A 24,197-nucleotide genomic window follows, 5' to 3' on the forward strand; every position below is an offset into this window, starting at 1 on the left:
AAAAAAATAAAAGAAGAAGGAAAGAAAAGTAACACACAGAAACGGGAGACATGAGGAAAATAAATGATTGTTGAGTTGGGGGGGGGGGGCAGGAAGAGAGAGATTGTGTTCTGGGAAACAGAAGTGAACACATGAAGCAAACGTCAACTACAAAAGCCGCTTTTGATTTTTTTTTTAAATAAACGAGTAGCGGAAAGCAGACGGACAGAGCATAATATAAAGTACTTACACAAGAGCTAGCAACCATAAAGCCAAAATTTACAAAGAAGATAAAGCTAAGTATTCCGAAGTTTATTTCAAACTCAACATAATAATACTTACCAGCTTTGCCTTTGTCCGCTAAATTCCTTTTACCAAATAGTTAGCACCAAATTCAATATGAAAAACAACCAGAGCAAGTTAAAAGTTGCGTACGAGGGAGGATCAAAAATTAAGGTTAGATGGTCGATATTTCTGGAGTTTCTCCTGTTATAGAGGAATAAGGAGTGTGCGGTAATTTTAATACATAGAGTTGGCAACTGTGCAGAGTTTCAGTCACCCGCCACCTACAGTGCTAGTTGTAGGTAAACACAAATGACGATTCGTTTGGAAAACTGGTCTCGCGATGTCCGTTCAGTTATTCGATTTCTGTGGGCAAAATATGTAACCGCAGCTGAAATTCACCGATAGCTGGCAGAGGTTTACGCAGAGACTGTAATGTCTCGTCAGCATGTCGCAGAATGGTGTCGAAAGTTTGCGGCTGGTAGAGAAGACATCACCGACGAGGAGCGTAGTGGCTGGCTCAGCAAAGCCATCAACAGATTTGAACTCAGCTGGGACATCATAGACCACCTCACTCCAAGCCACTTTCACCTGTTCGCACATTTGAAGAAGCATCTAGGAAGCCGTCGCTTTGCTTCAGATGAGGAGGTGAAACACTTCGTGACAACGTGGCTGAACACGCAAATACAGAATTTTTACTAGGAGGGAATCTTCGAACTCATCCTACGATGCGATTAGTGCCTAAACCGTTATGGAGACTACTCAAAAAATAACCTAATGTATGGACTACTATCTATCGACTGTGTTGGTTGTATGGAATAATATATAGATGTTTTACTTCAGGCTTAGTAACCTTACTTTTTGATCATTCCCTGTAGATCACCAAGTGGAAGAAATGCAGGAAATTTATTATTTAGAGAGTAAAATAAGGAATTATAATAGTTCCAAACAAGATTTAAATTCCAGAATAGTTCAGAAGAAGATGGCATTCGAAGAAAAACATAAGCTTCTAGATAGAAACATCGACATCGAACTAACGAAAAGGCTGATGGAAGCATATATATGGAGTGTAGCGTTGTATGGATGGGAGCTATGGATTGTACGAGGTGCCTTCAAGTTATGACATCTCCATTTTTTCTTAGGACTGGGAACATAGAAATGTTTTATTTATTTTAAAATGCACGAGCACTTGTTGGCACATGCGTGAGAGAGATGGCAACAAAGTACTGCACACAGAACTCTAGCACACAGGCAGTGGTGAGAGTGCTAACTGTTTTTGGATCAAAAGATCCAATATATTTGAATCAGAAATTTTCTTGTACGCATTATATCTGGAGAACTACATATAGTGTAGCCAAACCAAAACTACCACTTAACTCAGTATGACGTCCTTATTTCGTAAAAAATACAAAATCTCTATTTAGGAGCCATTCAAAATTTTTGTGGCTCCTGATCCAAAGAATCCATTATATTTCATTCAACCAAACGTTTTCTTGTACGTCTTATATCTGGAGAACTGCATATAGTGTATCCAAACCAAAACTACCACTTAACTCAGTATGATGTGCTTATTCCGTAAAATATACGGAAACGCGATTTAGAGGCCGTTCAAAAATTTTGTGGCTCCTGACCTAACATCTAATTATTGGCCAAGATCGCAATCTTTTGAGCCATTTTTTTTACCATGCCTAAAATGTTTGTTGATATTTAAGATATTCGTAAAATGGTGACGTAATCATTCGTTTTCTCCATTTGCGTGGTGTAACAGCACTTGAAATTCATCGCCAGTTGAGTCAGACATGTGATGATTGTGTTATGGGTGACAACAAGCCAAGAGAGTCTCGGCCTCATACTGTACAAGCCGTTACGACAACATGATAGAACGAGTGGAGAAATTTGTTTTGGAGGATCGCCGAATGAGAGTGGAACACATCGCCCTCAAAGTTGGCATTTGTGGGATCTGTGCACACAATCCTGCATAAAGACGTGACATTGCGAAAAGTGTCTTCCAGGTGGGTGCCACGAATGCTGACGGATGACGAAAGACTGCGCGCGTGGCTTTTTGTCAGGCAATGTTGACGCGAATTTTTGGCTGTTTCCAACGATGAATGGCATTCTCATTGGTCGCATATTCAGTAGCCGTGCCACTATCGCATCAGATATTTTTCAGTGGTCAAAAGAAAAAAATGAAATGAAATTTTTGAGTTTCACATCCCACGGTTATGCCGGTTAGACTAAAGGAGGCGGTGATGATGAGAGATGAATGAAATGGTGGAATGAAGAAAGTGGGAGGAAACGGGAAAACCTCGTGAAAACCCACGCACACGGTGTTTGTCCACCACAAAGTTCACATGGCGGGGGGGGGGCTGGGATCGAATCCGGGACCCCAAGCACCAGAGTTGAGCGCTCTAGCAAAGAGCCACCGCGACCTCTTCATGGTCAAAAGAGACCCCTAAAGAGGTGTTCACTGCGGCCATGGAATCATGGCTCGAGGTTGTGAAAAATGTGTACAGCTACAAGGAGATTACGTCCAGAATTAATACAAGTTTCATAGGTTCCGTGTGATTAGTTAGCGAGAAAAGAAAAGTAGGAGCTGTTAGAAGTTGAAGGCACCTGGTAAGAGAAGAAAAAACTGAGAACGGAAACTTTCGAAATGAGATGTTATAGAAGATTGTTCAAAAATGAAATGGGTGCATAAAGTAGTAAGTGAAAGAATGTTTAAAAATGGATGGAGGTAAAAGAGGAAAATACTGAAAAACATGTCAAAAAGAAGGGATAGAGGGATTATACACATTATGAGACATGGAAGAATCACCTTAGTAGCTATAGAAGGAATGAAAAAAGAGAAAAAAGACCTAGACGAGGGGCGTGACTGAAATATACAGAGCAAATATCAGCATGTACGTAGTGAAGAAAGAGAAAAAGAACATAGAAATGAATAGTCTTAATCAGGAAAGGGGAAAGTGGAAAGTTAAGTCAAACTAATCAAAAGAAAATTACCCGTGATGAGGAAGAAGTACTTCTGGAACACATTAAAAGTACACGAAGAAATATATTGCTTTCATTTCCATTGTTTTCATCAATTAGTTTAACAGTATTTCGCTTTCAAGTTTTCTTAAATTCTAAGGTATTGAAATGTCATATTATATCAGTTGCAGAAATATACGAGGTATATTCACAAACTATCGAACCTTATTTTGTCCCGCGTAAACAATGAAGCGCGTGAGACTTTATCCAGTGTAGACGTAGAGGGGGCGCTCAAGTGCAGTTGTGAATTTTTTCCCGCCCGCAGAGAGCGACAGTTGCTGGCAGTCGGCCAACGAGTGAAGACGTGTAGTGAACGGTCGTCGGATTTCAGTTTTTTGTGAAATGACAGAATAACTTGAGCAGCGATATTGCATCAAATTTTGCCAAAAGTTTGGCGATACTCAAGTGGAAACCATTCAATCGGAACGGTACATACAATTCTGAACGAGAATTTGTGCATGAGGAGAGTGTCCGCGAAATTTGATTCAGGCTTTCATCGCCAAACCCAAAATTCCTGTGTATCGTCAGGTTCCCTACTCACCCGACTTTTGGTTATTGCACAAGCTGAAAATGCCAGTAAAACGGACCAGATTTGAGTCAAGAGAAGACATCATGCTGAATGCGACTTCACGGTCTCTGACCATTCCAAAACCTGCGTTCCAGAAGCGTTTCCAACAATGGCTGAAGCGCTGGGAGAAGTCTGTGAATTACCAAGGAGACTACTTTGAATGGGATTAGTGTTTCGGATTTCCAAATCAATAAATGTATTTTGTCAATCAAAGGTTCGATACTTTTTGAATACACCTCGTATTTTGCTTAAGAATATAAGTAATCATAATATGAAGTATCTGTAAAGTAACAGTAATGTGACTGTAAAATAACTGTGTAAACCCTTAACTTAATTCGCCAAATTCAATTATTTTGTTAAATCACATTTATCCACAACAGTATCATAAACTCTATAAAATCTAACGGAATAAAAACTTTTTATTAATGTTGTGCATTTCCAGAAAGTTAGTATAAGTATGTATTTGTTAATTGTTACTTTTAAAATTGTCAATAAACGCGATTAATTTCCCTCTTGCTTTTCCGCGTTCCTTTCCGCCTAGCTTAACGTTTCCTACTTCACTAAACGTCCAAGTTATCGTTTCTGAATTAAACAAAACCACGAAGGACATACGGTATCAACAAGGGGTATTCGCCACAAGGTTTAGGAAGGTGCAGGATCGTCGTGAGAGGCACGTTGCTCCATTGGAGAACAACCAACTCCATGTCTTGGGAGTACCGTTCTGTTGGTTCATCGCCGCAGATCAATAGAGTCCAATCTCTGATTAGTGGAATGAAGGTGTAGAAGAACATCATTGGAGACGCATCAAGACGAGAGGACTCGAAGCCCTTGGCAGTCCAACAGGATTAAGATCCAGTTGTTGGCTGACTCCAGTACATCGAGGCTCTTCCAGGAAAAAACATTCATCATCCAGATGACCAGGACGACACCAGTCTAATCGGATCTGTCAGACTAGTGCTCATCCTTTATCTTTTAGTCATAGCCTATCTCTCTCTCTCTCTCACCTTTTCCCCAACTAGTCATTCTCATAATTAAAACATTTGAATTTTATTTAAATTCAACCATAATTTTGCAGTTAAGTACCGTGTTGTGCATCAATTTCATCCCCAATTGTCACACCTATTCAATAAGTATTTTAAAAATTATTTTTAAGCTATTCACTGATGCACAGCACCGGCACAATAAGAAAATAAATATGAATGCGGTATAGTACTTAGCTTTGGTGTGAATGGTCCTAGATTTGATGCCAGGAGTTGTGATGAACATTATTAATGTGCATAGGCTTCTTCTAGTTCTCCCTTTTGACCCCCCATTAGATTGGTTTCACAAATTATTTCATTACCACACACTATGCATTATGATATATTCTTCAACCTACGACTACGCAACATGCAAATTTGAATATCTAAAAATCGACGTCATTAAAGTACGGAAACTATTGAAATATCGAAAAATATTCAAAAATCGATAATTATCAAAAGGTCAAAATAACAATATATCGATCAATGATATTTTTGGTATGGAAATTTTGGTATTAGGAAAATCAATCGAGATGTGCAGGTCTACTTCAGCCTAATCGAGATATTTCCATGAAGGCGCTGAAGATACGAAGCAGTCCCGTAGAAAATCAGAAAGAGCTAAGGGTGAGAGAGGAAAAACGGTTAGTAAAAGCTATCAACTATTGGTAGTAGTCGTGTTGTCATGAATCCACGAATGACGTACCTAAACGACCAACTCTGCTTTTGAATTTCTTGTTCACTTGTCAACAAATGCTTCTACAACATGCATGTTGCTCCATCTGTGCTCCATGTAGAGGTCTCCACGGGCTCGGGTTTACAAAGCATAGATTACTTCGGACTCAGGCCGGGTTCGAGCTGTAGATTTTCAAATATACAACTATATTTCTCGGGCCTTTTCTGGCCTAACTTTGTAAATATTCTGTACTCGGACCTTACTTTCTGGTTAACTTTTAAACCACATCTAAATTTGTAATTTGAGACGCCACACTAAAAATCCGATTATCATTGTGCCATTGAGAGTAAAGCTAGCTGTGTAGTGGAGAGAAAAACTAAAAGTAGCAGAAATAAAAAATGCTTAGCTTACCTGTGAATAAAAGTTTGAGGAGTCAGTGTGGATTCCATTCTTTTTCTCCACGGCAATCAACAATGACTGCTTTGAGGACTATCTGAGTAAGTTCATAAATGAAATGAAATTGAATATTTAGTTTAACGTCCCACGATTATGTACTGAGGCTAAGAGAGATGAACTTTGTATAAATGATCATTTTCTTTAGAGAATTTATATAATTAGTAAGTGTAAACAATAACCTTTATTTCATTATTCTCTCTGAATCATGTAAGCTTTTAAACTGCTAAATTAAGCCTCTAATTGTTGTTAAATTAAAATATAATTGTGCGTTAATTATTAAGTTCCTGTAATTTGGGCTTATTTCGGGATCATTTGATTATCACGCGAACTCGGGCTGGGCTCGGGCCTAAAAGCTAAAACATATTTCGGACTCTGGTCGGGCCTTACATTATAAATTCACGGGCCGGGCCCGTGCAGACCTCTAGCTCCATATTGAAATATTCTGTAGAGTTGCAGTACACGTGTTCTCACTTACTTTCTTTTATTATAAAAACATCTTTATACAGTTTGTACATGAGATTACAAATAAGTAAATCTCTAAAAGTTCTTTCCTCCATAATTGGACCTCCTGCCCGTCATAGCTCGGAGATTTGAGGTTTGTTGGTTAAGAATGAACATACCTGTTGCAGCTGGGGTCTAAAGGAACCCCTTGCCCGTTGGAGCTCAGGGCAGAGTTAATGTCTCCTGCCCGTCGCAGCTCGGAGGTGGATAAGGATACCTTTTCTCCATTGCACCTCAGACGTAAGTTGTATCTTCTGCCCGTTGCAGCTCGAAGATATGTGAGGACACCTCTTGCCCGTTGCATCTTTGAGAGATGGGTAGAATATAACCAGTTAAAAAGTGTTATCTTCGGCCTCGAGGTGTCCGTTTTTATAGCCAGTCTTCGGAGGCGGAGCCTGCAAGAGGGTCGAAGGAGTCTTCTTCGTGTCTCTTCGTGTTCCATCGGTGGTGTCGGCATCCGTCGGCTGCTTGCTGGTGCTTGTGACGAAGCACTTAAGTTTGTTTACTAATATGAGCGGATATTGCATCATACTTTACAGTTCATTGAGAACAACTGGGGCAGATGAGCGAGCGTAACGCCATAAAATATCCAGGGTCTATATAAACAGTAGTTATTGAAAGGCGATGGAGGATTCAAACTTCTTGAACAGACGACTTGTTGTAGTGTAACGAAGATCTTACGTTACAACACAAACACATTTATGGTTAACAATTTATGAGATAAGACAATACAGAATTTTCATGACGAGATACATGGCTTTTCTCATAGAAGCAGGTTACATTTTCCGAGACGAGATACCATTTCCATACCTTTTTCGGGACGAGACATCCTCATCTCTTGTCTCATAGGCAACTATAGTGATGAAATAAGAAAGGAAACAGAGTTCTTTGAAATAGAAACATATTACACTTTTGGAGTCGAGGCACCATTTTCACAACTTTTTTTTTTTTTTCGAAACGAGACATCCCCATCTCTGGAATTACAGGCAACCCTGATCACATCTTATTGTCATACATAACATCTTATTTCAAAAAAAGAACACAGTGGCACAGTGGCAGACACTCACTTATGGCATAAAGACTTAAGTTCTTAAGAAACTATGGTGCACTACATCACTTTTATGGGTTTTCGCGGTTTCTTCTGCTATCTATATTCTGTTAAGTCTTTTTCTCATTATTCGTAAAATTTCCGTAGTATGTATACAATAGAACTCTGAACTTAAGATTGAAATTATATGTACATATATACGGGAGGTAATTCGGGACATCAAAAGAAGACATGCCCTCTTGCATATTATCGAATTCCGCGTCGCGTAGGAGTGACAGGTGTGCCAACTTCAAATCGAAACTCCAATCGTGGCAATTGGAACGGAACAGAAAGATGTGCACATACTTCAAGAGGTGATTCGTAACATAAAAAGAAGACAAAAAGTCCTCTTCTATGTTGTCAAATTCCATGTCGTGTACGAGAGACTGCCAACTTGTACGAGAGGCTGCCAACTAGTAATCGAAACTAGGAACTGAGAATTGGAACGGAATAGAAAGATGTGCACAGCGTACACGACGCGAAATTCAACAATATACAAGAGGACTTTTTGAGAAGTGCCACATGTAATTACCTGGAATCTGGCAACCACTCGTCCAACAGCTGACAGTTGGTGCCGTCTTTTCATACGAACATCCCCTCTTTCCACAGACTGTAAAAAGTAAAACAGAAGAAAATATTAACAAAATAGATATTCAAGAATTTCATTTCTAAATATTGTATTGTACTATTTTCTTTTTAAAACATGGCCACCCACCTGTCTTTGAAAACACAATATTCCTTTCTTTAGATGAATTTAAGTCAAATAAAAGCGAACCTTCGTTAATTCATTCATGTCTTCATTTCAAGGCAGAGATTCAAAGTTTCTATTTACAGTTGCGAGAATGTAATTTTTTGAACAGAGAGCTGGGTTGTCAGTTTTTAAAAATCTTTTTCTTAAATGAATAAGACATGAACAATATACGAGGGAGGATCAGAAACTGAGGTAACAGGGCTGATATTTATGGAGCTTCGTCTGTTATAGAGGAATGGAAAGTGTGTGTGGCAATTTTACTACATGGAGTTGGCCACTGTGCAGAGTTTGAGTCACCTCCCACCTACGGCGCTGGTTGTAGGTAAATACAAATGGCGACTCGTTCGAAAAGTGCGTCTTGCGAAGAAGTCTGCTCAGTTATTCGATTTCTGTGGGCAAAACATGTAATCGTAGCTGAAATTCACCGGCAGCTGGTAGAGGGTTATGCAGAGACTGTACTGTCTCGTCAGCAAGTCGCAGAATAGTATCGAAAGCTTGCGGACGGCAGAGAAAACGTCAGCAATGAAGAGGGCTGTGCCCGACGGAAGATTATGTGGTTCGGATTCCACGTTAATCAGTAGGTCCCATCACATATTGCCTTGCTGCCGAAAGGGACGTTAAAATTAAAATCAACTCAACCCACCACGACATCAACAGATTTGAACGTGGAGGAGCTGATTGAGGACAACTGGACGATCGCGTTACGGCAACTGATGGCACTTTCACTTGTTTCCGCTCTTGAAGGAGCACTTCGGAGTCAGTTGTTTCGTTTCAGACGAGGAGGGGGAAACGCTTCGTAACCACGTGGCTGAACACGCAAGAACAGGATTTTTACTAGGAGGGAGTCTTCAAACTCATCCTACGATGTAACAAGTGTCTCAACAAATATGGGTACTATGTCGAAAAATAAGCTAATGTATGTGCTACGTTGGCCGTATTGGTTGTATGAAATAGTATATACACGTTTCACTGCAGGCTTGTAACCTTACTTTCTGGTCACTCCTCGTATGTACTATCTGTTGGCTGTATTGGTTGTATGAAATAATATATACACGTTTCACTGCAGGCCTTGTAACCTTACTTTCTGATCACTCCTCGTATGTACTATCTGTTGGCTGTATTGGTTGTATGAAATAATATATACACGTTTCACTGCAGGCCTTGTAACCTTACTTTCTGATCACTCCTCGTATGTACTATCTGTTGGCTGTATTGGTTGTATGAAATAATATATACACGTTTCCCTGCAGGCTTTGTAACCTTACTTTCTGATCACTCCTCGTATGTACTATCTGTTGGCTGTATTGGTTGTTTGAAATAATATATACACGTTTCACTGCAGGCCTTGTAACCTTACTTTCTGATCACTCCTCGTATGTACTATCTGTTGGCTGTATTGGTTGTATGAAATAATATATACACGTTTCACTGCAGGCTTTGTAACCTTACTTTCTGATCACTCCTCGTATGTACTATCTGTTGGCTGTATTGGTTGTATGAAATAATATATACACGTTTCCCTGCAGGCTTTGTAACCTTACTTTCTGATCACTCCTCGTATGTACTATCTGTTGGCTGTATTGGTTGTATGAAATAATATATACACGTTTCACTGCAGGCTTTGTAACCTTACTTTCTGATCACTCCTCGTATGTACTATCTGTTGGCTGTATTGGTTGTATGAAATAATATATACACGTTTCACTGCAGGCCTTGTAACCTTACTTTCTGATCACTCCTCGTATGTACTATCTGTTGGCTGTATTGGTTGTATGAAATAATATATACACGTTTCACTGCAGGCTTTGTAACCTTACTTTCTGATCACTCCTCGTATGTACTATCTGTTGGCTGTATTGGTTGTATGAAATAATATATACACGTTTCACTGCAGGCCTTGTAACCTTACTTTCTGGTCAATCCTCGCATGTTTCATATACATTATAATGTATCGAAGGCATGACCAACGTTTTTAGGTCAGACAATAACTTTCAGTTTTTTAAAGAAGTTTTTTGTTTGTTTACTTTTTTTACTTCCACTCTCTTTCAGACCCCGTAAGAACAGTGCTTACTCAGAATTCTCACAAACCCATAATATTGACGTAACCAAATATTAGTTCCCTCAGGAAAACTAATTTCTACAATCCAAAAATAAGATTTCCTGTAAGTAAATAGGAAAATATTTTGTTTGAAAGGAACACGGTTGCCACTTGTTAAAACAATATGGAAATCTTTGTAATGATTATCATGAATCAATAGAAAAACACCTATTTTTAAACAGTTTAAAACACAAAACAGCTATAAACTCATTGTGGAATACAGATGTTCTTATTTAAAGTTGTTTATTCCTACTTAAAGGTGTACAAAATGAATACTAAGCTATATTCTTTAACGGGATTAACCCACTGGGATTACTCGTATTGAAATAGATAATGCAAGAACAAACCAGTGTCGTGGGAGACCCTGGTACGATTTCTGGCGGGAGCCTGGTTCGGATTCCACATTAAAACTGTAGGTCCACGTCTCATATAGCTTTGCTGCTGAATGAGACGCTAAACTCAGAAATCAAATCAAATTTAACCCTGTGCATGCTAATCACTAGACTAACGGTAAGAGCAAATAAAATTAAATAGATAAAATGATAACTATATTAGAGCGAAATGATCCTGAGAGAAAAAAAGTGATTTGAGTGAACTTAACTTCACGTGATTCAAATTCTTTGTTTATTATCTTAAACAACATTTCAATTTAAATACTGAAGTTCGAGTAAATTTAAATGTTTTGGAAACGAAGAGAAAAAGCATATTTATTAGTTCTTTTTAAGTAAAGAAGCAGAGAATACAGTGCAAGAAGAGTATTACGTTCATTTATTTTGTACACAAAATAGAACACAAATAGACATACATAACACCAGAACGTTTATTCTGTTTTTTTATATTTCCGTCCTGCCGCGTTTACGATGTTCTTTTGTTTCTTGTTACACAGAAAAGCAAAAAACTAAAAAAAATTAAAAGCAGCTCCATAACGAATATCTTAACGAAAAGAATGAATGAAAAAATATACAAAAGTGAATGACGTTTATTATCCTTGACAACTAGCAAAAGGAAATTAAAGTCTGGATCTTGTAATAACATCCAAGTTATAGTAAGTGTTCCAGGTTTCAATTAATGTATATATATATATATATATATATATATATATATATATATATATATATATATATATATATACCGAGGCTTGATTACTTTAAATATTTATATGGTTACAACAATTTCAGCACTTTCTTTAAAAAAAATAACAGTGGCAATGCATGGGTTCAAATGTGCTGGTTTACGAATATAGATCTTAAGAGGTTAATTACAAGAACATTCAGAGTACAAGGGGATCAAATCCAATTTCCAAAGTTGTAAGAAAAAGGAACATAAAGTTTGTGCAGTAGGTTTGGGTACATGGAAAAATTATCACTGTTTCTTACATTCTAAGTTTTTTTTTTTTTTTTTAACAATGTCTGGACATGAATAGAAAAACATATTTTAAGCTTTGAAAGGAGCTTTAGTCAGAGATCTTAAAGAAGAAATATAACCAAAATGATCGGAAAATGGACTTGATTCCATGTTGTACTGAACTCAAGTGAGTGACGGAAAACCAGCCATGGACTCAAACAACTGTATTGTTACTATTATTAGAATAAAGCTTCCTTAATTTGATGCATCGTTCGTAATAGGTACTGAAAATTAACCTCTTTTCACTTTAGCGCATTTTCGTGCACATCGCAGCATATTTTTCCTGCTACTGAATGTTAAAGATGACTTCAGGTGTGATCACTTATTTGGAAGGAGGCCGGTAACCAGCCCAAAACTGTAGGGAGGGGCCGGTAGAAGTTAGGGGTAACATATAGATTCAACCATATTATAGTTCATCACCATATTATAGTTCATTTTGAATCCTACCGTGAAAATTTTAGGGAGGCAGTAAAAATTTAGGAGGGCCTGGCTCCCTAGACACAGGCCTGTTTGGAAGCCTTGGTATCTTTGTAACACCGAAACACATCATATGTCTAATCAGTGGCATACAGAAGGATGGTTTCGTGGTTTAAACCTCTTTATGCAGGATATTGTGGAAAAATAAACATTTATTAACATATGCCAGTATACACAAAACTCACGCTCGTCCTAAGAGGAAAGGAAATTAAGTTCTTGAACCCTCTTTGACGAAATTCTGCATACGCCACTGCTTCTGACCGAACGGATAAACAGACTAAACTATAACTACTGTTTGGCTCAAACCTCTTGCCGTTTAAGGCTTGCCCTCTTTCCTGCAATACCCAATGAAAATTACGCGAGGTTGGGTAATAGTCGATACTTAGGAGAAATATTATTAGCATTCAAAAACGACTTTCTTCATAGAATGTTAGTGTATGTTTAGGAAAAAAGAAAATCGCTTCTAAATAATTAGGGGAGAAAAGCATGATTCTACGTACAGTGGCTCATTATTTTATTGTAAAATTGTTTCCTGATATAAAAGTCAATCTAAACCAGCGTTTATTCTTTCACTCTCTCGGTTTGAAGCGTTAACTTTGCTCTTCCATCTGTATTTCACGAAAGAAACGTTTCACGTTATACTTGTACATGAAAGGAAATGAAATCCAACAACGTCGCTTTTACGCTTCATTGATTGGCTTTCGCCAAACGCCATGACGAGGTTTGAGCCGGACAGTACGCGTCTATCGCTTGTAATATGATGCGAAGCGTAACTTCCCAGTGTACAAAACAATTCTAACTGGCAATAACAAGAATGAATGAATAAATGCGATGTGACTTCAACAATGAGTGATAGAATAATTTGCCGAGATTCAACAATCAACAATACTTTTAGAAAAAAGCATTCCAGTGCGTTCTGGTAATTCCTGGTAGTAAAGAGTCAGGCTAATAGGTGTCACTGCATGCGTTTCCGGCCTGTGTAATACCAACAGATGCCGCTAGTGTGCAGGCATTAGCAGATTTAAAACAATTGTGACGGTTTATTGTAACCTAAAGGCTGGAGTGTTTCAATTTAATTATTATGATAAGAATAATAAGGATCATGAACGTGGCTTGCTGCTTATTATTAGCACAATAGTCGTGACCATATTTAGACTTGAGCATTACTATTTGTGTAACCCCAAGTTAGTTAATAGTGAAGTAAAAAAAAATATTTTAAAAAGTTAAAATGTACACAACTTTTAAACTTAGAACTTTTAGTTAAGCACAATTTTCACGTATTCCGACAGCGGACGGAAGGCTCCGGCACAACAACTAACTTATGCAAATATGATAAAGCTAAGCTAGGCTACTTATTCCTGTTCCACCCTGTATATAAAATAAACTAAATTTTCTTTTAAAAAGAAAACTATTTTTACCTCTGAGTTGTGAGCCTCCGTTGAAATTGTAACGGGCACTTCCTCTTCCTCCGCTTCATTTTCTTCTTCGAAGTGCGTCACCTACAACAAAATGATATATAAATATAAACTACATTCAGTGTGTACTTATAAAACCAAGAAGTACAAGATATGTATTTGTATTATCAAAAATGTTTCTCAATTCAGATGTTTGTAGACAGTACGAACGAAACATACATAAAAATTGGTATTTGAAGCAATGAAGTGGACCACTACATGGTAATATCCTGTATTTGTACTTCTTGGTTATATGAGGGGAGTATAGAGGGGTTAAAGTTGGCCAATTTTTGGATTGACGTTAATTACGTTTAGTTTTACGATAAACATTAATAGCTCAGTCTTTACTTACAGCTTGTACGAATATGGCGGGAATTGCTTGAATGTTATCTCGTTGGAACCCAAGTAGCAAGAAAGATTTCGACCAGTTGGCGCGTGCTTGGCTTTTGGCTTGCCCTTTCAATGCGTGCTTTCATAAATCTGCCTTTTGTTGTACTTGCAAGCGATACTTTAGATCATTTGCAGAGCGTCATAGCATCACTGGCCGTTCATTGACTATTGACTTGCCCAGCGTAAAAGGTTTGCGTCAAGCTTGAATGGAATACTGAGTGCAAAGGTTTCCCACATGTAACTTCGTTACTGGAATCCAGCTTGCGGCATGCTTGTACGCTTTCTAATCAAGCAGGGTGCAAGTTTGTCGACTTTTAATGCAAGCTTACAGCAAGCGGTTTACTAGTTGTTTCTGCTACTAGGGAGTCTGTGGTCTACAAGGTTTGCAACGGTGTATGAATCATGACTCTGTGATAATTAGGGAGGTCATCAGCCCCGCCAAGGCGAAGGTCTGCAACAGCCTTTGAAAAATGATGCACAGGGTATTTTTGTAAGAATTTCGTTATGAATTTTTATCTTGCTTTGTATTTCAGCAATGGCTACCATTTCTTATATTATTGTCACAAGTATCTGGCCTACACATTAGCATCATTTTGTCGGCGTAGAGTGATTACAAGGGTTGCCAGGGCCCCGCAAAATCAATTTTTCATATATTTAATGATTTTTAAAAATATTTTTTCTTCTTCTACGAATAAGATGGGAACTGCACGGATGTTATTTCGTTGGAATCTGTGGTCTATAAGCTTTATGGTGTATTAAACATGACTAAGGTAATTAGGGTGTCACCAGAGCCCTCAGCTTGAGAGTTGACGATTTTGCTAAAATCCCTGGCGGGCGTCTAAAGATAAGATAACGTTAAAATTTCGAACAGTTGTTCAATTTGCAGACCCTTGCGGCTTATTAACTTACGATACAGAAGTGCTTGCTGCTAAATTAAAAGAGATACTGTAACGAAATTAGTCTTCTTACTATAATAGAAAATTATAGTGTTTCTTTCCTCTAGCTCTCCTATCTGGTTTATTTTAACACTGTACTAGTGTTAAAGATACAGAAAAGTGTGGTAGTACATTTCTAGTAAAATACATAAGTACAAAGTTTTTATACTCTATAGAACACTAGAAGCTAAATTAGAGAAGGTCTAATGATATGCAACACAGATACTTAGTAGCAAATTCAACATAAAGATCAAGAAGAGCAAAACAAAAGTTATGAGATGTGCTAGAAAAACAAGCAACATAAAAAATTAAGAACAAACTAGATCACCTGGTAGAGGAAATGCAGCAATTCTGATACTTAACAAGTAAAATAACGAGCAATAACAGATGCAAACAAGGTATAAGATCCAGAATAGCTCAAACCAAGAAGGCATTTGAAGACAGAAACAGAGGCTTCTAACCGGAAGCATTGACATAGGACTGAAGAAAAGGCTGCTGATGAAAGAATATGTGTGAAATATACTATTGTATGGGCGTGAGACATGGACACTAGGGAAAGGAAAAACAGAAAATGGAAGGCTTTGAAATGTGGTGCCATTGAGAAATGATAAAAATTAGATATATGGTTAAGTTATCAAATGAGAGAGCATTGGAAATAATAGGATAAAAAAGGAATATACAGAGTGTCCCAAAAGTAATGGCCAAAATGAAACCATAGATTCCTGGCACTAAAACAAGAAAAAAAGTTTATATGACATACAGTCTGGAAGGGGACAGGGGCGGAGCTAGACAGCTTCGAGTGTGGAGAAAAGGAACTTCACGCTTAGGGAAAGGAACTTGCCAATTTACAAAACCGCATTGGAGATGCGTGTGAACAGTTACGCAATACATCGGGAGTGATGGAATGCATTCAAAACTCACAATTAGCAAGTTGCAAAGATGTGGGTGGACAATACCTTGAACATCTTCTGTAGGTACGTTTGTTGTTGGCACGTATGATCTAGCAGTTTGTAGTGCTCATCTGTGTAAGGGATCAGTACTATGTTACAAATACAGTACGTCGTTGTGGATTCTGCCTGTTATTTCGTTACATGACACAACTAGTTACACTTTTTCTTATTTCTGCCCTCTCTCTGCAAGTTTCTACCACTTTCCATTGCCCCCTGAGACTATGCAATCATGCTAAGTAATATTTGCTTTGGCTCCCATCGTACATGTGTGCAATCATGCCATGGATAACAGTTTTTTTTCTGTATAGTTTCTATCTTTACTGTACCGTTTCACTGTCCCTTCTTACAGACATTCAGTGAATCCCTAAATGAAGTATGGAGAATCTTTGGCGCAGTTATGTAACATGCATTTAACATGTCAAGCCGATATGATTTTTATGTCTTTCTGAATCCCCACCCTAACTCCTATCATTATTCCGTTGGCAGGTGCGAAGTTCTTTTCACCTCACATTCGAAGTTGTCTAGCTCCGACCCTGTCCATTTCCGGACTTATATCATACAAACGTTTTTTTCTTATTTTGGTGTCAGGAATTTGTGGTTTCATTTTTCGCCATTATTTTTGGGACACCCTGTATTGAAGGATATTTTAAAAAGACAAGACAGGATAACTGAACACATTATGAGACAAGCAGAATCACGTTAGCAGCTATGGAGGAAACTGGAGAAGGAAAAATACCTAAAGGAAGGCAGTAATTAAAATATATGGACCAAATAATATAATATATAGAAGAGAAAGTAATGAAAAGTCTGGCCTAGGATAGGGAACGGTGGAGAGCTACGACAAACCAATCGAGAGATTGCTGACCTGTGATGATGAAACAACACTACTTTGTTCCACCTTGTAAGTGAACAAGTTCGCACTACTAGCAGCGGTGAATTAGTTAAAAATATTTTTCATTAGTTTGTACATCTCTGTTTTATCCTAAGCCTACAGTTTACTTATTTCTGCTTAGCTTTTTATTTCTTTAAGATTTGTAAAGTAGTGCTGCACTCTTAACTGAACCTTAACTGCTAAGTTCTTATTCTGTTTTCTCGGCTATGCGGTACATGATCCCGGACATGTTTCTGAAAGTATTGCATGTGTTTCTTTGTCCATGGAATTGTTTCTGAATGTGCTGCACCTGTTTCTTTGTTTACTGAACTGTTTCTGAATTGCTGCACCTTTTTCTTTGTCCACTGAAGTGTTTCTGAATGTGCTGCACCTGTTTTTTTGCCCACCGAACTGTTTCTGAATGTGTTGCACCTGTTTCTTTGTCTACTGAACTGTTTTTGAATGTGCTGCACCTGTTTTGTTTGCCCACCGAACTGTTTCTGAATGTGTTGCACCTGTTTTGTTTGCCCACCGAACTGTTTCTGAATGTGTTGCACCTGTTTATTTGTCCACTGAACTGTTTCTGAATGTGCAGCACCTTTTCTTTGTCCAGGGAACTGTTTCTGAATGTGATCCACCTGGTTGTTGTCTACAGAACTGTTTCTGAATGTGATCCACCTCTTTGTTGTCCACAGAACTGTTTCTGAATGTGCTGCACCTGTTTGTTTGTCCACGAAACTGCTGAATGTGCTCAACCTGTTTCTTTGTCCAGGAACTGTTTCTGAATGTGCTGTACCTATATCTTTGTCCACGGAACTATTCCTAAATGTACTGCACCTGTTTCTTGATCATTCACTGATTGTCACCTACTTTGCAGTGTTTCTGTTTGACGGTTCTCACAAACTGTAGGTCAGGCCTATACTTGAAACATAGTCTGTTGATTTCTCATAGTGCTGAATCTAACACCTTTACTTGACTTGAATGAAAGTTGATCAAGTGTAGCCCTTATAGTGTAGTTACTCTCGACAGTATGACGTACACCTGGCCGCGGGTGAACACACTGGAACCACTACTTGATAAAACTTTAGTTAAACCAAGACCTTGACTTTTGGGGACAGCGTAAGCAGCAGCTATAAGAAATTGGCTTCTATAAACAAACACATTCTGCATCATCATGAACTTCGGTTTAATAAGTTCCAGCTCATGTTTTACTCTATGAGTGAACTTAATCACGAATTACTTGGCTCTAGCTGGCTTAACAGAATCGTAGTTGACACGGATTAGAGTTCCAAAATAAAAATAAGCATTCCTGCAAATGATAATCCTGTCAAATATGAGAAATTAAATGGCTGAGGATATCCACAATATATTTCATTTGAACACGCATTTCTCATTAATATCTTCTTTATTTTCAGTAAATTATAGCTGTAGGCTCTGTCACAATGACACTTTTTGGAGCGACACCTTGTTCGACAATCCTGATTGATGTTTTCCAGAGTTTATTCAATTTCACTGAACGAATGGCTGGTTAGTACCTTAACTAGGATCTTGGCCACTACCTTCCCCATCCCTGTATCACCTAATTCTGAACTCAACCAAAGATACCTGAAGTATGAAACAGTGTGTAAGATTGCTCGAGTGGATAAACAGGACTACTTACAAGTCTGTGTAGTATCAGGTATGTGTTTGGGTCACCCGGTATTTGAAAAGGCTTTCAGTGAACAAATACAAAACTGAATTTTAATATTGTATGTTGTTCACCTTTTGAAATATAAATAACAAAATACATGAATGTAAGCACAACTTGCGAGAACTAAAAATGAAAAAAAAATGTTTTGCTGTGGGTAGCGCGCCAGAACTTGAGTATGTAAAGTGTCATCTAATATGTGTTTCAGAGTTACAAGTACTATTACTGAAATAAAACAATTTCAGTAAATTTATAATATAAACAACTTACGCGAGAAGGTAACTGGAGTCCACAAATTTAGAGCGTACTGAAATATAAGCACTACCTACACAAAGCATATACATACCTACGCAAAATATGAAACCATTGCAAACAAGCATTCCACTGAATAATTAATGATACAAAGCACGCTGTTTCTATATATTTCCCTTCACTTACAGTATATTAACATACTGTATTTATAATGCAGCTTCACATTAATAACTTAACAAACTTCATTTGTCTATATTGATTAATTCAGTAAAGTGCTTCGTTGAAAGATTTGAGCTACCTATTACACAATTTGACTACGTAGAGAACAAGAACGCACTACTTCTACATACATCCAGTTTAAGCTAAGGCACGCTATCAGGTGCTCACCACCAAAAACCAGTCTACGTAGCAGTAATTTAGCTGAACAATTTGGTTGTGTTGATGGCATAATTCTACTTTTTGTACGAGTTTAAAACATGCCTTTCCTTTTAACATGGAGTATTTTGGATTGAAATATCAGAACCTTTTGTAGATTTATTTTGAGTGATTTTTTATGACTGCTCAGATGCGCCTCTTCGGTTTCGGCACCTGAAGATTTGAACCGAAACGAGCAATTATCATTGCAATCTTCTCTTCCTTTTTATTTCATCATTCATTTTCTTTTTCGGAGCGGAGACAGCGACAAGGACCAGGACGAGGGTTGGGTTGCGAAACCACAACACATTGAACAGAAGAAATCAAAATAACTTTAAAGAAAAAACAGCAAATCCTGACTACTAACTGCTGTTATCTAATGATAAATTAAGTCTTCTTTGTCTAATAAAACTAATCCACTCTAGTTTCTGACTCAAGTTGAGCTTAACGTTGATTCCATCATAAATATAATCATTCATTTTTTTCGTTTTAATTATTAACAATGTATTTATATGATATTGTTACATATTACAAATTTAATTTTTTTGTTCCTTCTTCATTCATTCATTGCTTTTGTTCTATACTTAGCTCATCCCTGTAGTATTGCCTCTTTTTCTTTGTTTTATTTCGTTCAGGTTTTCGCTGTATAATTTCGTTTTCCACCTTCGTATATTATTTGATTCTCTCCTGTATGGTTTCTTATTATTTTACCACATTCTCCTACTAAATCACTTAACATACACTTCACTTATCACTATTAAACACTATCCACACTGATATTTATAATATCACACTAATACACTATCACACTCCTGTATGTGAAACTCAGCTTAACCACTAATTCCACTACACACACTACACTAGTTCCGTTTCCTTTCGTGCATTCTTCGTTAAATTTTGTCTATCTCATGTGAGATGATTTATGTTCCTCGGTTGTTTTGCGTATGCCCACGGCTCCCAATACAATGGCTTCGGGTCCAGGAACCACTCGAAGCACTTAGTGCGGGCCCTGGTCAGTTGTGTTCCACTGCCGTGTGCACCGGATCAGAAAGCGGCGCGTAGGCAACAAGTACACGGACAGTCACTGTTTTATTTTACCCGAGTTAAGTTCATTTGTCTCATTACTTAGTTCTGTGAGATATTAATATGCTGTATGTTAGAATGCACGATGACCCATCACTGAAACACGAAATTCACTCCGGCTCGACGCATCCGGAGTTCCTGTCCCGGGGATGTATTGAGCCCACTTCCACTCCCGCGCTTCCGTCCGGAGCATGCGGAATACCAGCAATCCTGGAGGAGACCTCCGGTCCGAAAGGAACGACCCACACGCACGTTCACACATTCAATCTAATTCATTTACATATCTGTTAATTTCTTATTGGTTTCTGTTTGCTAGATTCCTTTCTTCATATTGTTTTCTGCTCCGTTCGGAAAATTCAATCGTAATTCTATTCGGTGTTAATATCCTCTCTTCTTTGTTAATATCTTCTAATCTTCCTGTTCTTATATTGTTCCTCTTGTTCATTCAGTCTTCTAGTAGGAGATATCACATTACATAACGTACCGGAGTTCCAAACTCACCACAACCACAGTTCCCTTCTTCTTTTAAGCCAAACCTTTGAAAATATTAACCATAAGGCCCATGCCCCGTGAGGAAGTGGCCAAGGCCTGCAGATGGTTCAAAATGGTTTCATTTTAGTGTTTCACTTGTGTTTGGGATTAATTTATGAATTCTTCTTGTCTTCTCTGAGTTATACCAAACTTGTTGCCACTTTTCTAATATTACTTCTTCTATGTCTTGTATGTTATCTATTTCTTTGCCTATTAAGTCATGTACCCTACTTTTGTTTCTTTTTTTAAACCAATACATTGCCGCCCGTTGGATTATTAATAAATGTATTAGTTTTAACCCCAACAATACGGCTAGTGCATTGTGGGGAGTAGTTCTAATCATTATATTTCTTCGGGGTCTTTCTACTCTCGGTTTTAGTGTATTGTTTTCTAACAACCTGTGAACCCAAAGTTCATAACTGCCTCTAAAATTGAGTCGTGATATATTTTCATTATTTTTCGTGGAAACTTATATTTATTACTTGCTATATTTAATAGTTTGTTGGTAACCTTCTGTCTTTTATCACTAGTATAATTTATGTGATGCCCAAAATTTAATTTAACATCCACCTGAATGCCAAGATATTTGAAATCGCTTATTCTTTTTATTTTTCCTTCTCCAATTTTGATGATTGGGTTCCTTGCCAGTTTTATTCCGAAAATCATATGTTTTCTTCCCTTGGATAATTTTAGTTTACTTTCTGAGCTCCAATCTTGCAATATTCTTACCTAGGTATTATTTCTTTTGAATTTTCGTCTATTTCCATTCTTGTGTTTGTTGGTGTTATTACTGCTATGTCATCTGCAAAGGCTATTACTCTATTTACGCATTTATTTTTATTTAATGCTTCCAAGCATGGCTGAAATTTGATGTCCCACATTAATGGACCTAGAATAGATCTCTGTGGGCATCCTTTTTGTGTTATTAATGATTATATCTCCATTCTCTTCTTTTATTATTATTATTTTTCTGTCTTTAAAATAATCTTTTGTTGTGTTCACTAGCTATTCTGGTATTTTTAGCTCTTAGTCTTCGTACCAGCGAGGGTATTCTCTTCTATATCTACAAACAAAGTTAATAGTACTCTTTTGCGTTCCTGCGATCCAAAATTTTCTCCACAAAAACATTTAGCGAGTCTTCGGTTGATTTCCTCCTTCTGAAGCCTTATTGCAAATTATTCCCTTCAATATTTCTACATTTGTGTAATCTGGAAGCTATTGTTTTTTTTTTCATAAATTTTGGAAATATTCCGGAGGAGGCATATTGGTCTGTAGGAGCTTACATCTGTTGGGTCTCTGTCTTCACTTGTTATTAATATTATTAATTTTGATTCCTTCCAAGGAAGCGAAAATTTCCTCTTCCTTAGAAGAGTATTACATAATTTAGTTAGATAGGGTAACCATATTTCTTTCTTCTTTTTATAAATTTCTTTTTTTATTCCGTCTAGTCTACGGGCTTTTTCTGATTTCAATTTCTTTATTATTTGTTCGATTTCCTCATTTGTTTCTAGGTCTATTTGGTCTTCATGTTCTTTTTTTGATAAGTTGGTTATAGTATTCTCTTAATTTTCGTTGTTGATCTGTTTCTTCATTTACGTCATCCCTTGGAAAGAATTTATTTGACAGTTTAAGCATAGTTTCTTCTCTTGTTTTCGTATATGAATTATCATTATTCTTTAGTGTAATCAGCGTTATGTTGTTAATTTTCTGCATGATTAGTTTGTAGGGAAGCTCCCATTGATGCACTTCTATATTATTTATAAGAAATTGTTCCCAACTCTTCCTTTTAGCAGCTAATAATTCCTTCGTATATTTATGTTTCGCTAGCCTATAATTTTCTAATCTTCTTTCTTTAAGTATAGGAGTTATTGTAGATTGGTAGCTTTTTCTTTTTGCTTTTGTTATCTTCTTTAGTCTTTCTAGTTTCGGGGACCAAAAGTCATAATATTTTTTCTTTGTCTTGGCTTCTGGAATTGATTCCTCTATAGATTTATTTTTTCTTTTTTTTAAATTTTCTATCTCTGTTACCAATTTATCTAGGTCGTCGTAGTCATCAATTTGTGGTAAGCACAGGTTTTTCTCGAAAAGTTTCCAATCTATTTTTCGTATGTTATAATTCTCACCTTTTGTTCCAAGGGTAGTATATTCTATGTTAAATGTTATTACTTGATGATCGCTTCTTGTTACATTGTCTTGAACTGTCCAATTCACAATTTGTTCCCCTAATTAAATAGTGCTTATATTAACATCAATGAAGGACTTTCCTCTCTTGCCTGCGAATGTTGGTCTGTTACCTTTATTTATAACCCTTAAACCATTTTATAGAATAAAATCTTCCAGGATTTTGCATTTGTCAGCTGTTGTCGGTGAGCCCCCATACTTGGCTTTGCGTTTGCATCTATTGTAATAATGAAATTACTCCTTTGATTTTGCCGAATTATTGTTTGTATTTTCTGTATGAAATTCTGTATATTTAAACTATATTGAAAGTAAGAATTTGTCAGCCAAAAGGATTTGTTACCAAAGGTTACCTCCGTGCATACTGTCCATTCGTCACAATATTGCGCAATTTTTAGTACTACAATATTTTTATTCATCGGATCGTTTCCTTCCTTTATTATTCTTGCTTTAGGCGGAAATGCTGTTAATTTGCTCTTGATAGTGTATGGTTTTTGTATGTTTACTATGTCTATTTCATTTATTTCAACAAATCTTCTTAATTACATCATGGCAATTTTTGATCTTTGGGCGTTGTTTTGCATTATTTTTAATTTGTAAATTTTTATGCATATTTAGGATGGACCAATGTCTTCTTGCCGGATTTACTGACGTCGAAATATATTCGTCTATGAGCATTAACAAGTTGCTTGTATACATTTTCCAAATTCCAATAAATTCCCCGTCGTTCAAATGCTTCGTCGATTAGATCCACTAATTCCCATCCGTTCGCCGGTTACACATATTCCTGGCAAGTTTAAGTTGTCTTTGGTTAATTCTGAATCTAAATAGACAACGAAAGATGTGTATGGCCAACAGTGTATCGAAGGGGATTTGCAGGACTGTGCAATCATAATTTTAGTAGATAAAAGAGAACCTAGACCACAGGTCCGTCTAGGTTTAACTAAACTAATTGGTCTACAATGAAAATTCGGGACTTGCATCACCTGAAGAGCTGCAATGTCGATGTCTGCACTCATGTGACAATAAGACCTCTTTCACAACTTGTTTCTGAGCTTACCGTAATGCACTAAATTTTGCCTCGATTTCGAGGGTCTACAGCCACTTCATTAAGCAAATATGACATTTCA

The 24,197-nt window shown here is 37.3% G+C and overlaps 1 protein-coding gene across 1 annotated transcript in view; it reads right to left on the reverse strand.

The window, feature by feature from the left end:
- CngA (Cyclic nucleotide-gated ion channel subunit A) overlaps positions 1–24,197 on the reverse strand; it is a 415,321-nt gene that overhangs the window by 119,635 nt on the left and 271,489 nt on the right. The window contains exons 3-4 of the mRNA XM_081727288.1: positions 13,741–13,821; positions 8,125–8,202 (exon numbers count right to left, since the gene is read on the reverse strand). Of these exons, the coding sequence (XP_081583414.1) occupies positions 8,125–8,202; positions 13,741–13,821 (159 nt within the window). The remainder of the gene's footprint in view (positions 1–8,124; positions 8,203–13,740; positions 13,822–24,197) is intronic.

Source organism: Thermobia domestica, chromosome 10, assembly GCF_964235325.1.
Source record: "Thermobia domestica chromosome 10, izTheDome1.hap1.1, whole genome shotgun sequence".
In the NCBI taxonomy this organism is placed as follows: domain Eukaryota; kingdom Metazoa; phylum Arthropoda; class Insecta; order Zygentoma; family Lepismatidae; genus Thermobia; species Thermobia domestica.